General features: G+C 32.7%; 1 protein-coding gene across 2 annotated transcripts in view; it reads right to left on the reverse strand.

The window, feature by feature from the left end:
- The window catches only part of LOC118182844 (gamma-aminobutyric acid type B receptor subunit 2-like), a 591,214-nt gene that overhangs the window by 33,356 nt on the left and 532,801 nt on the right, over positions 1-25,057 (reverse strand). For both annotated transcript variants that reach the window (XM_035352237.2, XM_035352236.2), the window contains exon 16: positions 19,292-19,453. In XM_035352237.2, the coding sequence (XP_035208128.1) occupies positions 19,292-19,453 (162 nt within the window). The remainder of the gene's footprint in view (positions 1-19,291; positions 19,454-25,057) is intronic.

The raw sequence follows: 25,057 nt of genomic DNA on the forward strand, positions 1-25,057 counted from the left end.
TAAATATCATGTTTTTCGCATTTAAACCAGAAAATTCATTAAAAAGCAATATCGCAAAATAATTTTTAAATGAGCATATTTTTAGAATTTCCGATACACAGTCTCGCGCGCTGGAGATAAAGATTTTTTTTCTGCACAACATTGCCATTGCTCGCTTTGAAATTGTTGAGTTTGTTAATCAAAAATTCGTTAAATGTTTACAAAATATGAAATCGATAATAAAACCAATTCCAAATTTGGACCTCCAGATGCCCATATTAGCAGGAGGATTACTACGTTATTCAAAACTGGATGGCTCTAGGTACCGTAAGGTTATCGCGATGCGAGAAACATACATGCATTTATGCAGATTCTTCATTACTTAATTTAGTGAAACAACGCTTGTAGTGAATCAACAAAAAATGAGAAACGAAATTTATAGTCCTTCTGGGTATACTGCCCTTTTGGACTAACTAATTTCAAATTCTAAATCAAGGCTTCGACGTCTCTAGGTACCGTTGTTTTTTCTTAATGCGAGAAATATGCATATTATTCAGTATTTAATTTCTTTAAATATAATGCAGGACTGTAATATTTGGTGGCAATAATTTGAAAAGTGATTCAGACTTTTATAGTGAACCGATGAAAAATGACAAAACGAAATTAATAGCCAATCTGGTCTAACGCCCATTTGGGCTAAAGAAAAGCTTTCATATTTTATATTATTCTGAATAGATTTATATATAACATTCAAACTTTTTTTTATTTACACCCACATACACGTTTCGAGATAATTTGTGCTAACATTCCTTTGAGCTAAAAATATTAAAAAACAGCGTATCTTTAGAATTTCCACTAGACAGTCTGGAGATAATAATAATATATTAATCCTTACAATTTTGACACTGCTGCATTTGAAATCGTCAAGATCATCAATAAAAAATTCGTTAAAGTTTTAGAAAATATGAAATAGACAATAAAGCAAATTCCAAATTCGGGTTTTCAGGTGCTCATATTTGGATGGAGGGCTAAGGTATTCAAAATTGGATCGCTCTAGTTACCGTTCTTTTATCAAATGCGGGAAATATACATACATTCATGCAGATTCTTTATCAAACAGAGATAATATTTGGTGGCAACAATTTGAAAAGTGATTCAACGCTTTTAGTGATTCGAAGCAAAATGCGTTTACGCCCCTTTGGGCTAAAAAAAAAAAAAAAAAAAAAATGCTCACATGGTTTTAACCAAGCCTTACATTTTGGCAGAATTTGAACGGTATAGTGGAAATAGAGGGAAGAAAGTGCCATGTAGTTTAGGGAAATTGTCCCATTTTCTTTTTTTACTCAATGTACAATAATTACATGCCATATTCAGTTAACAATTAAATTTTCTTTCTATGAATACACATTTCGTATTTACCAAATAGTTTACTGAATTCTCTTTTGTTAAGGTAAATATTGCTAAAATCAATCGCCATGGTCGCAAAAACAAAATAAATATTACTACAAAACTCAATAAATACATATTTATATATGTCTCAATATAGTTAATTCAGTCTCCTGATACGTTTCTGAAAGACTAGAAAATATAGCATTTGTATCATTATAGTTTTGTTTGGATTTTCAGCCTTGCATTAGCTTATTAAGCTGTTATTGTATCTGTTCTTCAGAAAGAAAGCATTTTGATCTCCAAGGAATTCCGGCGATTCATGGACTTGATTGGAAAGGAATGTTTAGGGAATTGCGCTGATGAATTCTGTGCTTACTTTTCTGCTTGTTGTACACTGCAATTGTTACTTGTTCCAAAGAAGATCGAGCATTGTCTGAGACTTATTTCTCCTTCATGATTATAATTTTTGATTTTTAATCCGCTTGAGTTGCCTATTCTTTTATTTATTGTCCATATCAGCGATTCTCAACCGGTGGTGCGCAAATAAACAGAGTATTTTTAACTATTAAATTCAATATCGTTAAAGAAAAAAAGAACAGTTGATGGAAATTTCCTGTGATCGAACTCTAACGAAAGATTTCAAAAATAACACTTATTAATTTTTGGCTGAACCAAAAAAAAAACGAATTTATAGGCATTTCAAAAAAGTTATTCAATTTTTATCGCCTTTTTGAAGAACTTGTTTATATAAACAAGGATTTTCTTCCATGTTATATTTGAAAAATAAATTCAGAACAAAATTAAAAGTGGATCCTAATTTACGGTTAAAACGAAGTGAAATAAGATTAGACATATAGAACCTGATCTCCCTTAAAAAGGCAAGAATTTCACACTAAATTTTAGAATTAAGAATGCTATAACTTAAATTTTGATAATTAAAATGGTAACTAATTTTCAATTTAATATTTTTATGTGTGCATATTTAATACGAATAGACAATAGATTGTGCAAATGGCAAAATACTTTTGTCTAATATTTTTATTGAGAAATTGCAAAATAATCACAATAAAATGTAGTGGTGGTATTATGAATTTTCAATATTTGATTAGATGGTACGCGTTAGTCAAAAGATTGAGAACAGGTGATCTATATGATTCAATGGGAAGATATATCATTCGATTTTTGAAATGCTTTTGGGTGTCAAGAATACTTACGTGGATCATATGAAATATTGAATATTAAATGTTGCAATATGAAAAATGAATTAAAAAACAAGAAAAAACACGAAAGTGTGGGTTTCAACCAACTACCACCGGTATAGTAAAAAAGAAATTAATCCTCCCCCTTTTTTTTTTTTTTTTAAATAGTTGGGAAAAGATAAATGAACAATGCGTACATTTTCCTGAGCATTTAGTTATCAAATGCGTTTTGGTGTTTGTCTGCTTTATCAAACACTAATAATTTTCAGAATCTACATCATTTGGTTTAAATTCCCTTCATATATTAGGAATAAAACTTCGAACATCTTAACGCTTATTTGAACACAAAAATAATGATATAAAAAGGTAAATTAAATCTCTGTGCATCGAATTTCTCGAAAATGCAGCGATGAATTGATGCAGGAGAAAAAGATACATTCCGTTAAAAATTACCGGTATGAAATTGATATAGAAATTCCCTATTAGATGGCGACGGTTAAGGTTCATAGATTAATTACGGAAATTGTTTTTACTTTACAAACTCCTCATTGTGTATTGCAAATTACACAATTTCCACTTCTTTACTACACAAATTTTTCCACTTTAAGTACTGTAAAAGTGTCTAGAATTTGGACAAAGTAATAATTATCAATTAATGCATGTATGTGATATTTGTATATGATATGTATATATAAATATGCGTATATTATATGTATATTAAAATGTGATATATGTATATTATATAACTTAAGTTTTATGTATGTGCTATATGTATATTATATTTGTGTACTAGTTAATTTATTTATGTGGTATGTGTATATTAATACAAGTTAATTTATGTAAGTGATGTGTATGTACATTGCGCAAAAAAAAAAAAAAAAAAAAAAAAAAAAAAAAAAAGAGACAGTTCTATATCTCCCGTTCTACTTGGCCGATTGACGAAGTTCGAATTGCGTTTTTCACGCCTTGAAAGAGCGTCTTAAGCTATATATTAGATTTATATATAGCATTGTTCTAACATAGGTATTTTGATAGGTATTTATTCGGACATTTTCTGAAACGACATGACAATATTTTTCCATATTTCGACCATACGACTCATATTATGCCTAAAATATTAAATCTGGTGCGAAATTTACGGAGAAATTCAAAATTTATCTTGGCGTATTTTTTTCAGTTTCCGCCAAGAACTTCTTTATAGAAACCTATTTTTAGTTCAAGGGGGCTTTGTCCCTGAAGGAATATTGTTTTGTTTTCGATTTTGCGTTGAAAACTTTAAAAGCCTGTATCACTTTTCAAATCGTTGCCACCAAGTACTATCACCCTGTATTATATTTGAAAAAATTAAATAATGACTAGTTTGAATAGATGTATGTATGTTTCTTGCATTATGATAAAGCAACGGATAAAAATCTAGAGCCATCCAATTTTGAATGACGTTTTCCTACTGCGAATATGGGCATCTGGAAGGACAAATTTGAAATTTGGAATTTGTTTTATTATCGATTTCATATTTTATAAAACTTTAAAGAATTTTTGATTAAAAAACTGAACGATTTAAAAGCGAGCAATGGCAACACTCTACGGGGGGGATCTTTTTATCTCTAGCACGCTGAACTGTGTATCTGAAATTCTAAAGGTATGGTCATTTTAAACTTACTTTGCGATATTGCTGTTGCAGTGAATTTTATGGTTTAAGTGAGAAGAACATGACATTTAATAAATAAAGGTAACGCACAGAACGGATCCGTGACACTTAGCCGACAGGACACTTAACCGACACCAGTTAGCCGGCAGGACATTTAGCCGTCACGGACACTTAGCCGACACGGACATTTAGCCTACAGGACATTTAGCCGACACGGACACTTAGCCGACAGGTCATTTAGCCGACACGGACAGTTTGTCGACAAGACATTTAGCCGACAAGGACACTTAGCCGACAGGAAAGTTAGCCGACAAGACATTTGGCCGACACAGAAAGTTAGCTGTCAGGACATTTAGCTACGGGACACTTACCTGTCAAGACACTTAGTCAACAGGTTACTAAGCCTACAGTGACGTTTAAAAGACACGTATCCAAAAATTATTTAAACTATCAATTAGAAAATTTCTCGACTACTCCATAAGTTCAATATTTAAGTAATTTTTTTCACCTATGAGTAAAATTCATTTTTCTATTCTTAAAGATCTCATATGTGCTATTAATTATTGTGTTAATTTAGCATTGTTTGATATGTATCGTGCTGTTTGGTGTACATTGGCCAAATTGAAAAAGCGCTGAAATTTCTCTAAAATGAATAAAACAAAACCTTAAAGAATATTTTACTTCTAAATTAAACATTATGCACTAGTTTAGGGCTATAAACATTAACCTAAGTAAGTATTTTAAGCGAGAGGCGTAATCAATAAAATGTTACATAATTTTTATCTCAAGAATGGTGGCATGAACTGCAAATTATAGAGGTCACAAATAATTTATACCTTTGCTTATCTTAAAAATTCACTTTTTTTAATTGTTTTTAATAACAAAATAAAATATATTTGCTAAACTATCCCTCACCACCATATGTTTCCATAAAAAGTATAATTCATGAATAACAATAATTTTTATTGCATTATTCAGATTTCTCATGACAGGGAAAGAAAATTTCCTTAGTGGGAAGAGCCAAACGATTTTGTAAGGGTTTGGTTTTGGTTTATTTAATTATGGCAAAGCACACTAGGGTTATCTGCCTAAGGGAGGGATGCTTTCGTGGAGGACTTTCTAACGGAAACTGGCTCGTATACACGTTACACATGGGGAAAACCACGAAAACGCCCATGCAGCCAGCCCGTTCGCGGGATTCGAACCTCGGACTAACTACCAGTGCTCCGCGACTTTACCGCTCGGCCGCACGATTTAGTAAGGGAAAGAATGTAACATGATGTGATGTGTAAAATAGTAATGAAACGTAAAGGTATTAAAAATTTGAAAGCATGAGATTGGAAAATTAATATCAAGAAATTAGAAATTAGAAAATAGAAAATTAGAAATTAGAAAATTAATATACAAGAAAAATTATTAATGAAGTGAAAGTGTTCAATAGAACCCAGTTGATTAAATGAAGAAGCTTTATGGATAATTTTTGAAGATCTCACATTAAAATGTAATTAAGTGACCGCCGTACTTAGCTAAAAAAATTCATTTTTCCTTTCGAAATTTCATTCATATTCCCTGACGAGAAATTTAAGCGCTTTATAAAGGGACGCCTTCGTGGAGGACTTTTTAAGGGAAACTGGCTCGTATACACGTTACACATGAGCAAAAACCACGATACCACCCATGCAGGTGGCCCGTTCCCGGGATTCGAACATTGGACCGAACTACCAGTGTTCAGCAATGTTACCGCTCGGCCGCTGGTGGGCCCGTAAGAAAGAGTAGGGACGATCTGGATTACTTTAACACGGAAAACCGCTGGCGTTTGTATCACATAACTGTGTTTAATTATTAAATGTGATACGTTGTATAAGTGATGAGATTATGAAAGTCCCAGTTTTTGCAAACAAGATTTAACATATCTCATAAAAGCACTTTTTACTGCATTTTGCGCATTTTTTTCAAGCGTAATTCTTGTATAAATTTCTTTACTTTAGTAAAACGGTAAAAATTCTAAACGCAAAACTTATGAACTTACTTTTGTGTACAAATAAAGTAAAATTAAAGAATACTGATAGCATATGATGCTTTGAAACAAATAAGGTAAAATTAAACAAGATCTGATAATTTTCTTTAGTTTTATGAGCATTTTCAGGCAGTAGTTTTTAAAATTATTATAACATAACAAGACTATCATTTATTTGATTATATGATCATTAATTATTAACATTGCAAGATGATTATTTATTTTAGTAATTCATAAAATTCGGAGCAGAAACTTTTTTGAGTGTAATGAGGGGGAAAAAAGGATAAACTCTGGAAGCACTCAGCAATATAATTTTATATTAGGCCCAAAGAAACATTTTTGTAACGTTTTGCGTGTTACCTTTATTTATTAAACGTCATGTTCTTCGCAAATAAACCACATAAAATTTAATTCAAGAACAATATCACAAAATATTTGAAAATGACATATCTTTAGAATTTCCGCGCTGGAGATTGTTATTTTCTGTACAGGGTTGCCATTGCTTGCTTTGAACTCGTTAAGTTTCTTAATCAAAACTTCGTTAAAGTTACAAATCAAATATATAATAAAATATCAAATGGATTAAAACAAATTTTAAATTAGGCCGTCCAGGTGAACATGTTTGGGTGGAGGATTACGTTATTCAGAATTTTATGATTCTAAATTCCGTTGTTTTTTTCACAGTGCGAGAGAAACATACATGCATTCATGCAGACTCTTTATTATTTAATTTCTTTAAATATAATACAGGGCGATAATATTTGGTTTGCAAAGTGAAACGGACATTTATAGTGAAACAAAGCAAAATCCCGTTTCGAAACTAATAGCTTTTCTGAGCTGCCGCCCTTTTGGGTTAATAAAATAAATTAGCAATAAACAAGAAAACTCATGCAGAACTAGACATAAATTTAAAAAAAATAATCACTATAAAATACTAGCACAATTAATTATTACAGTTAAATACAATTTTTAACATTAGAATAAATGCATAAAAATTATTAAAGTGTTAAAAGTGTTAATCACTATTATGTATTATGAAATATTATTGAAATAAAACTTCTTTGCAGAATATTATGCTATAATATTCAGATATACGTTTAAAAAAAGCAGTACAAATAAGAAATTTAAGCAAAAACTTTCAAAAATCCATTTTTTTCGATTTTAGTATTTTTCACTTATTTACGCCAATAAAAAGCATAAAAATTTTAAGAGAAAATTGTTTGTTTGAATTTTTCTATTAGTTCAGATTTAAAATATTATTTTTTAAAAGAAGGTGATACAAATTTCCTTACAGCATAAGGAAAAGCTAAAAAATATCCAGACCTGAAAGCATGTAACAGCTTTATAATTATTTAGAACATTAATTACGCTTCATAAACATGATAAATTTTTAAAAATCAATCTCAGTTTCAAAAATAAAAATATCTAAAAACTCTAATTTGTGAATGAGGTGCTATCACCAGCTTTTTCTTGAAAATTATACGAGCTGCAATAGCCAACTATTGTTAAGTTTCTGCAAGTCGTCCCTACTCCTCCGGATGTGGTCAAGATGATAGCCGGCAATACGCCAAGGCAAGGGAGAAAACCCATTTGGGTTGGTCTATTTCTTATAAGGTCCATGGATACATATCAAACAATGCTAAATTAACACAATAATTAAAAGTATATATGAGATCTTTAAGAATCGAAAAATGAATTTTAGTGAAAAAATAACTTAAATTACTTAATTTAATTGAACTAAAAAATAACTTAAATTACTTAATTTACTTTAATTGAACTTACGGAGAAGTCGAAAAATTTGTAATTGATAGTAAGTTTGAACAATTATTGGGTACGTGCGAGCTAAACTTTACTGTCGGCTTTGTGTCCTGTCGAATAAATGTGTTGATAGTTAAGTGTCCCGTAATTAAATGTCTTGACGGCTAACTCTCGGTGTCAGCAAAATGTCCTGTCGGCTAAATGTACTGTCGGCTAACTGTCCGTGTCGGCTAAATGTCCTGTCGGCTAAGTGTCCTTTTCGGCTAAGTGTCTTGTCGGCTAACTGTCCGTGTCGGCTAAATGACATGTCGGTTAAGTGTCCGTGTCGCTTAAAAGTCCTGTCGGCTAAATGTCCTGTCGGCTAAGTGTCCCTGTCGGCTAAATGTCCTGTCGGCTAAGTGTCCCTGTCGGCTAAATGTCTTGTCGGCTAAGTGTCCATGTCGGCTAAGTGTCCCTATCGGCTAAATGTCTTGTCGGTTAACTGGTGTCGGTTAAGTGTCCTGCCGGCTAAGTGGTTGTCGGCTAAGTGTCCGCAACCGGCACAGAACTTAAAATATACGCCCATTCGGACGTAGTTTAAAATCTGAAACCTCTCAGTTTTTTTTTTTTTTTTTTTTTTTCCCATCGTAGACGAGCGGAAAAAAAGTCATCGTTCCAAATAATTTTAACAAAGTGCGTATTATTGTTTGGCGTTACTACCGTTCAAGAAGAAGATGCTAAATTTGAAAAAGCGCAAATATGTAAATTCATGTACATGTTAGAAAATTTTAAATAAGAAACTGTTTTTTTGCAGGTGTGACTAGAAATACATCTACTTTAAGATGATGTTAAAAATTTATAGGTTATGATAAAAAGTGTTTTCGAAAAATTTATAAAAAAATATTTAAAAATACAAATTTTAAAAAATAAATCATAAAAATATGCGAATTATATTTGCATTAAGCCTAAATTTCGAATTCTGAAAGGAGAAATCAAGTAAGTTTAATAAAAGAAGAGATATTAATAAATGCATTTTCATATTCAATTAACTTTGAGGAGCTAAAACTTTTATAGCTAATTTTTTTAAAAACTATTAGTGCGATTTTTACTAAACTTGGCAGTTTGGCATAATTTGAGTCGTAGAACCGAAATATAGAAAAATATTGGCCTGCCATTTCAGAAAACGTCTCGTTTTGTGTCATAATACTTAAAGTAGAACAACGCTATATGTAAATCCAATATATATTCTAAGTCTCACTTTCGAGACATGAAAAAGGCAATATATATATATATATATATATATATATATATATATATATAAAACCATAGTATAATATATGCACCGACTTAGAACATTATGAATTTAATCGTCTGAAACAAAGTGCAAAATGGGGACTAAATGACTTTTTTAACTGCGATGAAATGATTCATGTGCTCTTTCTTGTATTTTGTCATTGAACATTCTTTTTAGCATTATATTCGATTTCCAGACTTATTTCTGGAAATGATATTGAGCTTTGAAAATGCTCTTGGCCACATAAAGTAATTTCAGATTTTTAACCAAAGCGTCTCTTCACACGTTTGCTTCAAACAATGAAAAAGGAAGCAACGGAGGCAATGAAAGCTTGTCACACCCCACGTTAATTCGTCTGCTTGGAGGAAAGTCTTAAAAGAGAATGTTAAAATGACAATGATGGGATTGTCTTTTCAGCGTGTGGGGGATATAAGTATCTTGAATATGGTCACGATCATTGGGGACTTTAAGGATAACATTAAATGAAAATTATGAAAGACACTTGAAATAACAATTACTCTCCTTTTATTACAGTAATTATCAATTCGACAGCTACTACAAAAGCCTAAATCCTTTTTTAAATGATGGATCTTTGGGTTATGCGCAGGTAATTTCTTTTGGAATGTAATATTGTGTATGTTGTAATATGAGTGAATTTCTTTTAAATGTCACACTCGATTATTTTCTAAAATTTAATGATCAAAGCAATTTTGGAGAAAGTGGGAAATCTGATTTTCTTGACTACTCAAAATATATATGTAATATTTCCAAATGTGTAGATGAAAACACTGCAACTTTAAACAGCTTGAAGGAAGGACTGAGTAGAAAAGCATGATGACGGATTTACCACAACTGAGCTTGAAGAACCACAATCTTTATTTTTCTACGCATATCAAACCATCTTTCTTCAGAGAAGATATTTCTTAATTATATTTGAATACAATAAGTTGCATTTTGAAGTACAACGTCATCTTAAACAAGTAAGCGGCAGCATGGAAAAACAGCGTGTTGCCAGCACGAAAGCGTAAGCAAAAAAGGGAAGAGCACCGCAGTACTTCAGATGAAGAAGGGAGAGAGTCGCAAAAGTTAATGTTCTGAGTTTTGGTTTACAATTAATTTAATTGGACAAGAGGTATCTGCAATAAAACGTTACGTAACGTAGAAAAATCTGGAATTTGGGAGAACAAATGAGTTTAGGTGGAGATCACCAAATCTAGATTGTTAATTTTGAGGTCGCCAATTAGTTTTTAAAGCAGCCATCATATTTTGTTATACCTTACATATCTCCCCTTTCAAAAGAGAGGTTGGGTGAGCAAGGTGGAAGAAAGTGCATTAGAGCAGCAAAATTACAAAGATATAATTTTGAAAATACAAAACATATTAACTTTTACATAAAAATTATCGTCATAGAATTTTGACTAATATTCTGACTCAATTTTAGCATTTCACTGAAAATCGTAAAATTTTAAATGGAGAAAGGGGGAAATCTGATTTTCTTGACTACTGAAAATATATGTATGTCGGTTTAAAAATGAAATGAAAGTTTAAGTCATAAAGCTGGGATGAATATTCTTGAACTTTTGGATTTACGTATTATTCTCTCGACCAAGCAGTGAGTGTAATAATTGAGAAAGTAATAAAGTTATGGGGCGCTTCTAGGAGAAAAAGGAATGAAAATTAAATAAAAATACATAGTGCATTCGGAAAGTAACTATGCACCTGCACGATTAAAAATGAACGCGTAAGGTGATATATTTTTTCAACCGACGCGATTCGAGAGAATGTTTTATGTAACAGAGTGTAACAATGTTTTGTTCTGTTGGTTACACTGCAGATGCTTTGTCTGAGTCAGTCTGATGCTGACCTTCAGAAGGGCGGTATGTTCAGCACATTGTTACGCGTCCTAGCATTTGAACGAGTTAATCAAAGTTCAGAGTTTTCCTTCTGTTGTCAGGATGGTGCTAACTTTGGAAGAGAAAATATTCCTTCTTGAATATGTGTTCCGCGACCATGTCTAGTACACAAACATAACGGAAAGAGCATTTTCCCAATAAATTTTCAGGTACACCTTGCCTAATCAAAACAGTGTGAGACCGCTTATTGAGAAATTTAGAGGGATCGGATCAGTAATGATTATTCGCGAAGTGGGAGACCATTAGTACTCATTGAAGGAAAACTGCTGAACATATTGTATGCAATACGACGTAGCTCAAGCAAGTCCATACGAAAATTGGCCCAGCAGGAAAACATTGGTGTTGCAGCAGCACATAAGGCCGTTCGAAAACAACTCGGTCTCAAATCATAGAAAGTGAAAGTGGTTCAACAATTAGACCCAGTGACACTGGAAAACGAATTCAGTTTTGTGAACAATTCTCATGATATATTGGACTATATTTTTACTGATGAGGCAAAGTTTCATTTATCAGTTTATGATCAAGTAAAAATCTACACGCACTTCGTGAAATTCGCTACATGGCCAAACACTTGTCGTGTTGATTGCAGTATCGAGGAGAAGAATGGTAGGGCAAATAATCTTTGAGGAAATAATCAATTCCGATCGTTATTGTGTAGCCATTTACAAGTTCATGGGAGAACTTACAAAGGGCGAAAGTGCTTGGATTCAACAAAATGGCGCCACCGCACACACAGCTCGTAAGTCAATGACGTTACTGGAAGATGTTTCCGAAGATCGAATCATTTCAAAGGGTTTGTGGCCACCTCTTTCTCTATACTTTAGCCCTCCCAGTTTTTACTACTGGGGCTATGCAAAAGCTACTGTTTATCGACAGAACCTCCACTCGCTCCCTGAACTGGAACTGCTATTACTGACTTCACCAAGAACATTCCACAGTCACAACTTGCCAGATCTTCGAGAGCATGAAGAAACGTAAGCACACATGTCTGGACGCTCGTGGTGAACATTTATAACAATTACTGTGAGGTAAGTGAAATTTACACATTACTTTTTTACTGCGTGCCAGGTGCATAGTTACTTTCCAAACGCACTGTATTAAGTGAACTATAAAGCTTAAGTTAGCACAACATGAAAGCAGCGCCAAAATCTCTCATTAACCTAAATTATCATTAACTACAAGTAAATACTTAACAGAAACGAGCACCAGGACAACATCATTGGCTCAAAAACTTACTTCCACAGACGAAGAGATTGATTCAGGTACATAAGGTTCCACCAGTGGCGAGTAGTTAAGATGGCTGAATATTAGTATTTCGACCTAGGTAATCCAAACAAATGGAGTGGCTGCAAATTTGGCTTTTGTGGATTTCTTTATGTGTTACGTTAATAAAAGCAAGTTTCTTGTAGAAAGTCCTCTAGGAACTAATCACTCCTATTGGGTCCGTGACATTTAGCCTACAACCACTTAGACAACGAGACATTTAACCGGCACCAGTTAGCAGAAAGGACATTTAACCGACACGGACACTTACTCGACAGGTCATTTAGCCGACACGGACAGTTAGCCGACAAGGACAATTAGCGGACACGGACAGTTAGCCGACAAGGACAATTAGCGGACACGGACAGTTAGCCGACAGGACATTTAGCCGATACAGAGAGTTAGTCCTATTGGCTTTAATGTGGCTGAGAAGTTTAAATCGCTGAACACAGATATTTCAACTCAGGTTCGATCCTAGACAATCGAGTTGGCAGGATTGCTTGTTTTCGTCTTTTTCCGATGTGTAACGTGAATACGAACTGGTTTCCATTAGAAAGTCCACCACGAAGGTATCCCTTTCTCTAGGTAAGTAATCCTTGTATGCTTTGGCATATTCAAATAACCGAACCGTAACAAATGCATGTATTCTTATTACTATTAATGATCTTTAGGCATAAGAAATGGTTATGCGATATATTAATTCTGCGTGAGAAAAATCTGTGCATGTAAGCTATTTTTATCTAATAAAAGGAAGGATGAAAAAGTTGAATTAAAGGCTTAGCATAAAATAAGATTTCCGTAAAAAAAAAAAAAAAAAAAAAAAAAAAAAAAATTAATTTTTCTACTTTTATGAACAATAATTTTAAATTCTTTTCGCTGTATGCTTAAATATTATCTCTTATGTTACTATAAATATTTCTTTTACATAACGCATAAATACAAAATTTTCTATTTTAAAATAAATTCGCTCCATAAAGTATTTTCAAAAGTCTGTCGCATTTCTACCATTCAGTTTTGCAATTTTATTGCAATCGTATAAATATTAATCTTCGTCTTCATTAACTCCACCCTTAGTACAGTTTTTAAACAATTTAAGCCTTTTATTTTTTCATCTAAATGAACCTTATTATCATTAACTTCAAAAAATTCTTCTCATTATCCGCATTTTCTACTCTGTTGATAGAAAAGATTCGTTTTTGCATGTGAGAAGTCACATATTTCATTCTACAAGGTTTTGTAATTTTTCTTAGACTCTATAATTGATCAAGCTATTGCGAAGAGCAATGTTGCCGGTTCCAGAATTAAAGCCCAAGGGCACTTGACATAAAGAAACCCGGAAGTGGAGAAAATCTCAGAAGAGAAAACGGAGAAAAGGGGAAGAACAGAAGTACCAAAAGGAGCAAGACAATCCAATCGGACAAGTTCTCAAAACGTGACGAGCGATCATAGCTTTCAAGGAGGACCCAAGACAATGCAAATCAATGACAGAAATATGAGAAGATACACTACAGCAATAATTCCAATGACAAATTCAAATACAACTAAACAACCTCAATCAATAGTGCTAAATAGAACACAATACAATACAACTATACAACATAATTTAATGCAACTATTCAACGCAATACACTACAGCAACTCAACAACAACTTAAGCGACCTATTTACAACACTACTATATCAACACAATGCGAAAAATCTCACAGCATTAGTTTTATCAGTCTCCAAGAACAATATTCAAGCTACAGAAGAACTTCAATCAAAATCAGATGCATTGGAAGTATAAACAGCAATTGAGGAGCTAAGTGAAAAATTTGTCGTCTCCTCCCATGAAGGTGTGAGTTGCAAGTGATCTGAGGCTTCTATCTTCGAAGAGAATTTCATAATTAAAGACTTGGGAGTAATTAACAAAGTCAAATTGCACAGCTTTGTTGAAGAATTTTTCATTAGATCTTCTGATGTAATCTGGAATCGTCTCAAGTTTTAAGTCTCTGTGTAAAAGTTCATTGCGGGTAAGATAGTGTGAATCAGTAATAATGCGCAGAAATTTGTTTTGCACTTCTTGTAATTGATGCAGTTGAGTTTGAGTGACCGTGTTCAAAGCAGGAGCAGAATAACAAAGTATCGGTTGAAAGCAAGCGGTATAAATATGTTTTTTGGTACGCAAGCTAAGATTTGAATATTTTCCAATGACCGGGAGAAAACTGCATATTGCTCTTGACACAATTAATGTGGTTAGATCATGTGAGCGTATGGTTCAAAATAATTCCTAAATATTTGGCCTTTTGTGACCAGAGGAACAGCTTCCTGAAAAAGGTAGAGATCTTTAAAAGCAATGTTTTTCTTAGCTTTGCTGAGAATTAAAAGTAGTGGCTTGCTAGCATTGATTTTTACGCGCCAATTTGTGCACCAGTCTTCTACGGCATAGAGGTAATTTTGCATTTTGTCTATTGCATGATTAGCTTGGATGGATTTAATTGCAATTGCCGTATCGTCGGCATAACATGCTAACAGAGAGTAACTGTCCAAATTAGGGTGAGGGAAATCTGAAATGTAGAAAAGATATAGCACTGGACCGAGAATACATCCTTGTGGGACGTGTAAGTTTTCTAACACTTAAATCCTTTGTATCGTTACATTTCTAGTCTTTTTTTTAATGAAATAAGTGGAAAAAAAACCGAGATTATGTGACTATTTAATATTACAATTCTGTGCTAGATTAAGTATGCATATGGCTTTATACATACCGTTTTTTCATAAACCTTCCATTCCCATTTTCTTTGTTCTTATTATGCAGAAACAAAAAGATTGAGAAAAGTTACGAAAATATTTTGAAACCGCTTAATATCTTGGACTCTGAACCCAGGCATTATTGCCCTAGAGACGTATCAGGCTCTGTTGCTTCTGCTTAACTACTTTTGGATTTTTTTGTACTGCACTGAGTATCATCCACATCTTAGACTAAGTTAATTTCTGGGACTGTTTTTATTTCCAGAAGTATCTCTTGTTACTAGCAGAAGTACTGAAGTACGTGAAATATGAGGAATGAGTTTTAAAACAAAATTTATAGATTTGTGTTTTCAGCTATATTTTAAAGTGCTTATTTGTGTTATAAACAATGGATTTTTTGGCTGCAGTATTCTTATTTGACTTGTTTTGACTGAACTTGACTAGTTTTTAGTCTGAACTAAAACACAAGCACATTTAAATGATATTTAGTTTTCTGGTGTATCATTTATTTAGTTCAGACTTAAATTTAAAACCATTTTAAGCAATTGTCAACGACGAAAGTTTGCAAAGTCTTGTCATAAACTTTCACTTTTGGAAACTACTTATTGCAAGGAACTTACTCAAAACTTAGTTAGGCTGGTTAACTAGTTAACTTTAGAAAAGATTATTTGAAGCCAGACATATTAATACTGTTTTCAAAGTCATTCATTTATTTACATGTACTTAATGAGCTTAATAACCAGTCAGTATTGGTAATATCTTTAGTTACTGAGTGCAAGAGTTTGCATTGTATGCTTAAGCCCCATACATTAATCTGCGTTGGCTAGACGTCTGATGGTTAAAAGAGTATGCTTCTTAACTACAAGACAGAATTTACGACATTATGTTCCCAAATAACAGAGGAAATTTTAAATTTAGAATAATCCGCATAAATATTCCAAATATGTTATAAAGTATTGCCTCCTTCCTTTCCGCAAGCCTTTGTAGCGTAATTAGAAACGTACTCGACGTTTATTCGAGAAATTGGAATTGTTCATTTTTCATGTTCATTTTTCATTTCGCATTGTTCATTTTTCATGTCTCATGCTTCAAAATAACCTAATGATTCTCTATTTGGCGCCCGAAATAGAAGGTTGTGGACGATAATTCGTCACCACCAGAATTTGGCGATTGGGTCCCCTAATCCCCAGTCGTCCTTTAAATCGGGAAATATATAGGGTAGTTTTCCACATGCCTTCTTGGTGTAATTGGAAGGATACTTGACGCGTATTTGAGAGGTCCAAGGTTCAAATCCCAGTGAGGGAATTGCACATTTTTCGCGTCTTTTTCTTCAACAAAACCTAATCACTCTGTAATATATGTATAATTGAAAATATTTTCTCAATAAAGTAAAAAAATAAATAAATTCGCACTTATTTCTAAGAATAAAATCTGAAAAATTATATCTATGTACATTATTCGGTCAGAATTTTCATACAGTATTTCGTTTTCAAACTACACTTGTACAGAGAAAGAGTTGAAATTTAGCATGAAATAGCCTATGTTATCAGTAAGTGGAGGAGATTGAAAACCAGCCTAAATTAGATAATTGCTCTCAACTGTATACTGTTACCATTTCGCGTAGGGCTATTTAAATTTAATGCGAAATTACAGATTATATTGCAAACTTCAGATTTTAGATTTGCGAATACACGAAAATACAATTATTTTGAAAATGCGGAAATTCTAAAACTAGAATTAGAAAGATTTTCTGCATTATTCACTCCTTCTCTAGCTGACTTTATGTAATGCATATATATTCATAATATGCAAAATATTCATAAATTTGATTTGTTAGTGCTCGAAAATTTTATTCTCCTTCTTCAGCGCATTATTATTTCGTTGTAATGTTTTTCTAGAATTAAGAAACGGGCAATTCTTTGAATCTGAACTAGATTTTTCATATCTTTAAAATATTACATTACTGTAGCACAGCCATACCCAGCTGCATATTTCAAATGAGAAAAAGTTCAACCTTGGTTTGTTATTAGTTTGATAAGCTACCTTGCTCATTAAAGGGAATATAGTGTGAGTTTTTCTTCTTCAAGGGGTAAAACTAGCCCACCAGCGGCCGAGCGGTAAAAGCCGTTGAATACTGGTAGTTCGGTCCGGACTTCGAGCTCTGGTGAACGGGCTGGCTGCATGGGCGTTATCGTGGTTTTCCCCATGTGTAACGTGGATAGGACCCAGTTTTTCTTAAAAAGACCTCCATGAGGCATCCCTTCCTTTCCGTGTAGTGCCTGAGGGCGAAGCACATATTAAGTAAAAAAAGAGGTAAAACTATGTTTCTAATGAAAAAGCATAAACTATCGCGTTGATATTTAGAATAGCTTGGTCCTCGACATTCCAGACTCTCAAATTCCATCGAAATGAAAAAAGAAATTTGCTAGTTTTAATTTAAAACTAAAGTTTAATTTTAATTTTACTTCTTTTTTCAACGAAATCTGATATTCTATAGTTTGTATATTAGAAATGTCTTCTGTGCTGTCTTGTGCGCACTTGAAAGCACGCTTTAATGCTTTACCTACATTACGTTCCAAATCCATTCTCATCCCCTAAAATACACCTATGTAGTATTTAAACTAATCCAGAAATTTTCAAATTTCTGTTTCCTCAATATAATCAATTGATTAAGTGTCTAATATATAAATCAGTTTCTAATATATAAATAAACTGTGCAGACAGGGAAATTTGATGCACAAGTAGACATAAAATTTAGCCTTTTTAAGAAACCTCAGTATAGTATTGACCAGCATCTGGTAGAAATACATACATTGAAATCAGAGACATAGCATCGAGAAGATGCTATGAAATATAACAGAAATATACTTTCACTCTTGTAATTGAGCTACTCCCAATCTATCCTGAAATAGAACTGAATCAGAAATCTGAAAAGTTCAATCGAAACATGATATTTGATATTTCGATCGAAACATGGTATTTTTATTCCATTATATAACCAATGCTATATGTAGCTAAGTACATTTTCGTGCTAATATCAAAGATCTCATTGCCTTAGTATTGTTATACACTGATGAGATGTAATTTTAATATTTCAAAATTTGGTGAGGCTTCATGGTTTACAGTTATGTTTATAAAACTAAATAATTCACGCGTATACGCCCTAAAACAGCTACGTTAGAATTCTCCCTTAGAAAATAGGAAATGATTGCAGAACACTTCACTTTTTTGCTGCTAAACAATATTCTCTTAACGGTCACACAACTGTTAAGAGACCATGTAATCAATGCAATTAAATTCTCCACGAATAGCGTCATGTACATTAAAGATTCTAAAGACGTTAATCGTTATTGGTTTGCCTCTTACATGGCAAAGTGTCTGTAGATGTCGTGATTCCCCTAAATTTGAATGCTCCCCATCAATCAAATTTTTATCTGTCCGTATATTTTTTCATTTGAGATATACCATCATCTATGAGAAATGTACCAGATCCAGAATCATTGATAAGCATAATACTTCATAAAAACAGAGCACTTCGAGTGAGGACATTGAATCTGAGGTGGTATTCACACCCAACAGTGTGTGTAATTAAAACTAATTAATTCTACCTGAGTAATGTGTAGATATCTGGAATTCTTAAATTTTTTCCGGTTCTGTATTTAATATCCATAAATTATTGCTTTCAGCTTTCGCTTTGCATTGTAATTCTAAATACATACATTTCAAATCATTTACGTTCTAGAACGTTCTTTGAGCTGAGAACGATGTACTCCTAGATTCCTTATTTGGCAGTATGATTAAAATGTTTCTATTTTCTCATATTCGAATTTAGAAGATTCCCATCAACTGCAAAATTATTAAGACGTCAATAATACTTTCTTCTTAAAATTAGATTAATTTTAATATCAATTAATTACATTAATTTAATAATTACATTAATTTTATGATGCGTGTAATTTTAATATCATGTTTTCATTATTTTTATTAAATATTTTCATGGATTCTGTACTTTCAAATCCTAAAGTCTTGATAATAAGACTTATAACTTACCTTATAAGTTAGTGAAACAATTTGTTTAAATTCAACACACATAGCAAAAAAAATATTATTGAGTCATACTTACATCTTCATATCTTTGCCTGTACCGCCGGTTTTCGTCTTGCAACATTTGCATGTTGTATTGTAAATCTGATTCATCTGAACTTCGGCGAGACTTTTTCAAAGGCTTGAGAGTAGCCCGCACTCTGCGATCTCCAGCGTGTGGGTTGGCCCAAAGTTCCAGCAACTGCAATGGTAGAGACAGCAAATCATTTACGTAATGGCACTGTTGCCGTTTATTGTTTTATTTCTGTCTATAAAATTTAAGGGATTTGCATGAATATCATATTTTTCCACTATGTTTATATTACACATAATGTTTTAACGACTGTCACCAATTTTCATGCTCTTGTTTATTTAGCGTTTCTCGTATCACCTAACTGCCTTTTTGTTGGTTAGAACTTAGCGATTAACTTGAATGTCTGAAGTTTGCAGAATTAGCAGCAAGTGAATTCTGAACTAAACTTCAAAAATTATGTTTAAGAGAAGCAACTGATAGTGTTAGAGGAATCCTGCAAAAGTTTCATGGCTTCAAAGATTGAAATTTATTATTAATTTATATTAGTAATTTTTCTCCAAGAACCCGTGGCGATAAAATCAAAGAAATTAAAACCTCTTCGAATGAATATGTAATCTATAGCACGCGAAAAAGTGCACGATTAAAGATTTCTATACAAAACGTAAAAATAATTTACTGGAGCTTCTTTTTGGCCAGAATTAATTTAATCACTGAATTTTGTGCGTGTAGCAATACACTGCATTGGTTCAAGGGTTCGAAAATGAACTCTTATCTGTTACTGTAAGATGACGTTATCCAGCGTCAGGCGTCTAGCATCGACCGTCGTTCCATCAAATTTGCTTGTCCTTCCAATACTCGCTTGCAGAAAATGCATCCCATATTTAGTGAATCGTCCTTGGGAATGTCTTTTACTACAATACAAATCCAAAGGTATTTGGTTCGATGGGGAAGGATGAAAATGGTTCGACTCACACTGACAGATGTCTCCCTCCAGATAAACTCAACGCAACATGGTCAGTCATATCAGTAGTAATAGTTAGCGTAACATAACTTCCTTGTAGTAATAGTTAGTGTAACATAACTTGCATAATGATACTTCTGTCTTAGTGCACTGTGGCTGAAAATTAGCTTCTTTCAAAGCTTTGGGTTAGAAAGATCTTCACAAAGGCATCCCTCGCCTTAGGCAGATAGCACTAGAGTGCTTTGCCATAATCAAATAAGCCAATCAACGCTTTGAAACTCAGCTTGAATATACAGTTCTGAACAGACTGAAACCAAGTTCGTGTACACTCTCTCAAACTCACTGAAGCTCATAATCATGCTTTCCAAAGCAAGTAGCTTAAAAAATGTTACCTTGAAAACAACATGGATTACCAACTGGTGTTTCAACTAAATGCGTTATAGTTACAGAATAGATGAACAACTGAGTACCGTAGTATTCATTGCAGAAAGATTACGTATGTTAGTCTTTATCTTTCTCAGAAAAATAAATCAACATTCTCAGCGACTATATGCTGAGCATATGTTTAGTCCAATCGCTGTTAATCGTGGAACCGAACGGCTTTCAATGTTGAAAGCAGAGAGAATGGATACTCTTGTTTTCAACTCTTTCGCAAGAGAAGTTTCCAAAACTCTTATATCCGAACATTGAACAATTGCTCAAACGCTCATGTTTAGTTCCTCCCTTTCCCGTCACATTAATGCTTAATGCATTAGTTATCCGCACTTGTTGAATGAGCTTTGTGTTCTTCTTCTGACACTGCTTGATAAAGACAACCTGAATAGACCTATCTTACCTAAGAAGGCTTTCCATCTATTTTATTTAGCATCAGCGTTTCTCATCTTGCTGTTATTCTGCATTGCAGCCTTACTAATGCTGACATCCGCCTCTGCAGTAATGCAAACAAGATGACTTAATGGAAAACAATAAATAACTCCAGTTAAGCAGGAATATTTCTTATGTTTTTTTTTGAGAAAAAGAAAGTACAAGTTTTTGTCAGATTAATTGTATTGTGCTTGGATATTGTAGATGATTTTCTATTAAAACGGCCTAACAAAAAGACTATAAAGAATGTGCTTTTGAATAAATATTTGTGATACTTATATATGTAATACATGTTTGGTCTGTAACTTTAACAGTATAGTAAGATACTGATTACGCGTTGAAATAGAGAAAGATAATAATAATAATAATAATCTGTTACGGTCAATGCAAAAAAGATTTAATTTGTTCCATTAGTTGCTGTTTTTTTTTTTTTTTTTTTTTTTTTTAAGGTTTCATCCGTAGATTTCATATGATTACGCACATTCATTATTTAGGAATCTCTTGTCACCCAACAATAAACTAAGCTACTATTTATCACTCAAATTTTCCTGTAACAAATTGAGAATGGGAATGGATGAGAGTTACTTAATTTTTAGTATTAAAATATGATTCATTTATTTAACAACTAGCTGTAAAGCATGATTAAATATTGACTGCAAAGACTTTGCTGTTAAATATCAGGATCGTATTAGAACGTTTCCTAATGATTTAACATTTGCAAAGTAACGTTCTGACTGTATCTGATACATCGTAATACTAAAATGTTGGATCATTTAGGGAGTTCTGTCCATTGCTTTAATATTCAGTTGATATTTAAATCCAATTTTCCTTTTGCACGAACAATTCATGTACTAATAAAAAATTTGTATTGCATAGTATTTTGATCTGAGGTAAAAGCTGGTCACTTTAATCTGCCGAAAACGATTTTAAATCAATCACACAGATGTCTAAAATTGAACAATGTTGCATTTAGCAACGAGAAAGCAGCTAATCAAAATGCCCATTAGACTGCAATCAAGATGCACTGTTAACCAAGACAGTATAATTGTAGTTTGCATTGTTTTGTGTGAAAGGCAAATATTTAGAGTTTGTATAATATCTGGATTAATAACTGTTGTTATTAATGACATTTGGCAGGTGGCCAGAATCGAGCAATATATCAAAAAATAATCGTTAAATATTTCTAGAACTGAAATGTATTTAATTCTCTACATGCAGAATAAAAAAATTAAAGAAAAATTGAATAAATTTTCCTCACAGAATCTACCAGATCTAAAAAGGCCTAGCACTCTGTTCTTTATTGATGTACACTGCGAAGAAAAAGGACAGTTCTATACCTTCAATTCTACTGGGACGATTGACGAAATCCAACTTGCGTTTTTCATGTCTCGAAAGCGCGACTTAGTATGTGTATTAGAGTTATATATAGCATTGTTCTAATATCGGTATTTTGACACAAATCGGACGTTTTATGAAATACCATATATAATTTTTCCATATTTAGATTCCACGACTCCAATTACGTCAAACTACCAAGTTTTGTAAAAATTGCAGGAGTAGTTTTTAAAAAATTACCTCTCAAAATTTTAGCTCCTCAATGTTAATTGAGTTTGGGTATATATTGATTAATCTCTCTCTTTTTATTAAGCTTATTTGATTCTTCCTTTCACATTTCAAAATTCAGGTTCATTCCAAATACAATTCACCAATTTTTTGTGATTTATATTTAAAATTAGTATTTTAAAATAATTTTTCAAAAGAAAATTTTGATTAATTATAATTTATAAAATTTCTACCAGCATCTTAAAGTAGACGTATTTCTAAGCATACCTGCAAAAAAATTACAGTTTTTTATTCAAAATTTCCGAAGATATGCGTGAATTTATATATTGGCGCGTTTTGAAATTTGGCATAATTGTTGAAAGCGATAAAACATCAGATGTGGTTTAAACACTTTGGTAAAATTATTTGGAAGCAGAAAGGATGCGACATTTTCCGCGCATACACAGTGTAAGGAAGTAGGAACGGGTTGCTTTTTTTCCGCCCTGGCATAATGGAAGAGAAAGGAAAACTGGTTGTCATATATTATTAAGAAGTTCTCCAAGTGAATTATTCCTGGTCAAACTAAAAAAAATTTGCCAACTTAAATAAATTTTTGAATTTCTCCGTAAATTTCGCACCAAATTTTACAAAGTTTAATATCTAAGCATAATTTGAGTCGTAGAATCGAAATACGGAAAAAAAATATGTTATTTCAGAAAAAGCCCGATTTTGTGTGAAAATACCTATGTTAGAACATATATATCCAATATATATCCTAAGTCGCACTTTCGAGACATAAAAAACGTCATTTGAACTTTGTCAATCGGCCCAGTACAACGAGAGTTACAGGACTGTCCCTTTTCCTCCTACAGTGTACCAGCATGAAAATTTACAATTCTTCAATTGAATTGTGACCACAAAAAATGGATCCTTTGCAACAAATCTTATTAATTTCATTAATGCTTGCAACTGGGTGAGTCACTTAAAATGCCGTGATGTAACATCTTCATCTCAGAAAAACTTACTTTCTGTACAGTGAGTTTCCATGTTATGAAAATTCTATCAGTAAACCTTGTACACTGTGATATGATGCAAGAGACACAGCTCAGATCATTCCAGTGCGGAGCTACTTGTTTTATGTCCCTTGTATCAGACCGCTTGGGTAAGCTAATCGCAGTTGGTTACATCTGATTCAAGACAATGCCTTAAAGACTCGCATTGAGAGTATATAAAACCTTGCTTAAGGAGCTTTGTCCCACGTACTTATTTCACTCAAATTCTCATTTAATGAATTAACTTTTTTCCCATTCGTTAGAGAATGCCGTCTGCGGCAGATAATACAAATACTCGCTAAGCTGTCGTCAGGGAGATAAAGAGGTTTCTTTGTCCTAAAGCTCAAGATTACTAATATCGTAGCATATTTATAATTCCGAAACTTGTCTAAGACGTTGTGGATTGTGATAGGAGCTATTTTTATGAAAGTAATGCTTTTTTACCCATAGGTTGGAAATCTCTAATGCAGATAACGTGGAACATTTTAGATCATACTACAGCAATTGAAAATTATAGTTAATTTTCTTGTGTCAAAAGAAACATCGTTAACTTAAATTTTAATTATTCTCAGTTTTTAAAATTAAACATACATATTTAAGTAATTCTTTGGTTTTCAAAATGCTAACCAATTGTTTGTGCTAAATCAGTTTTGTCTTCTGATTTTGCCTGCACAAGCCTTTAATCAGGCAGATAGTAGAAAAACATGAGTAAGCTTAAAAGATTTGAAACCACATATAAATTAGAATGGCTTACCAAATTTTATTTCTCGCAGTATAAAAGGTTCAGCTAATTATTGAGTTTATTTCTTGCTGACCTTATGCTTTGGGGTTGGGCTATATGACGGAACCGTAAGGTTATAAGCCGTTTAATTCATAACAAAACAGTAGTATTCAGTAATTGCCCATGGTGAAGCTCGTCATAATGATGCTAAAAATACTAAAATATTAGAATTATAAAGATTCAACAGCTTTACATTTGCTTGTAGCCTAATACATAATGTCAGATTTGTATCTAGTGGTCTAAATTTAAAGGCCTGAAGACCCGAGTCACTAAATTATCGCTTTCCGTAACACGTTAAAAATTTTTGCGTAACGATACGTTTCCGAAATCAAATATATTTGTAATAAACCACTGCTCGGAATACTAATTAAAGATAAACTGTTGATGGCAGGGAAATAACAATTTCTAACAAATTTAGCTTACGCTTGGCTTTAATAGTTCTAATCAATTTTAATTTTCATTGTTAAACAGATTTTTTTATGTAATAGTGTAGCTTTTAAACTAATAATCAGCTTTTAGTATTAGGTTGTTCTTGCCTCTTCTAATTTTGATTAAATATTCCTTCTGATTTA

The sequence above is a fragment of the Stegodyphus dumicola genome, chromosome 5, assembly GCF_044657685.1.
Source record: "Stegodyphus dumicola isolate Sdum_Otavi_A_Nest chromosome 5, ASM4465768v1".
NCBI classification, from domain to species: Eukaryota; Metazoa; Arthropoda; class Arachnida; order Araneae; family Eresidae; genus Stegodyphus; species Stegodyphus dumicola.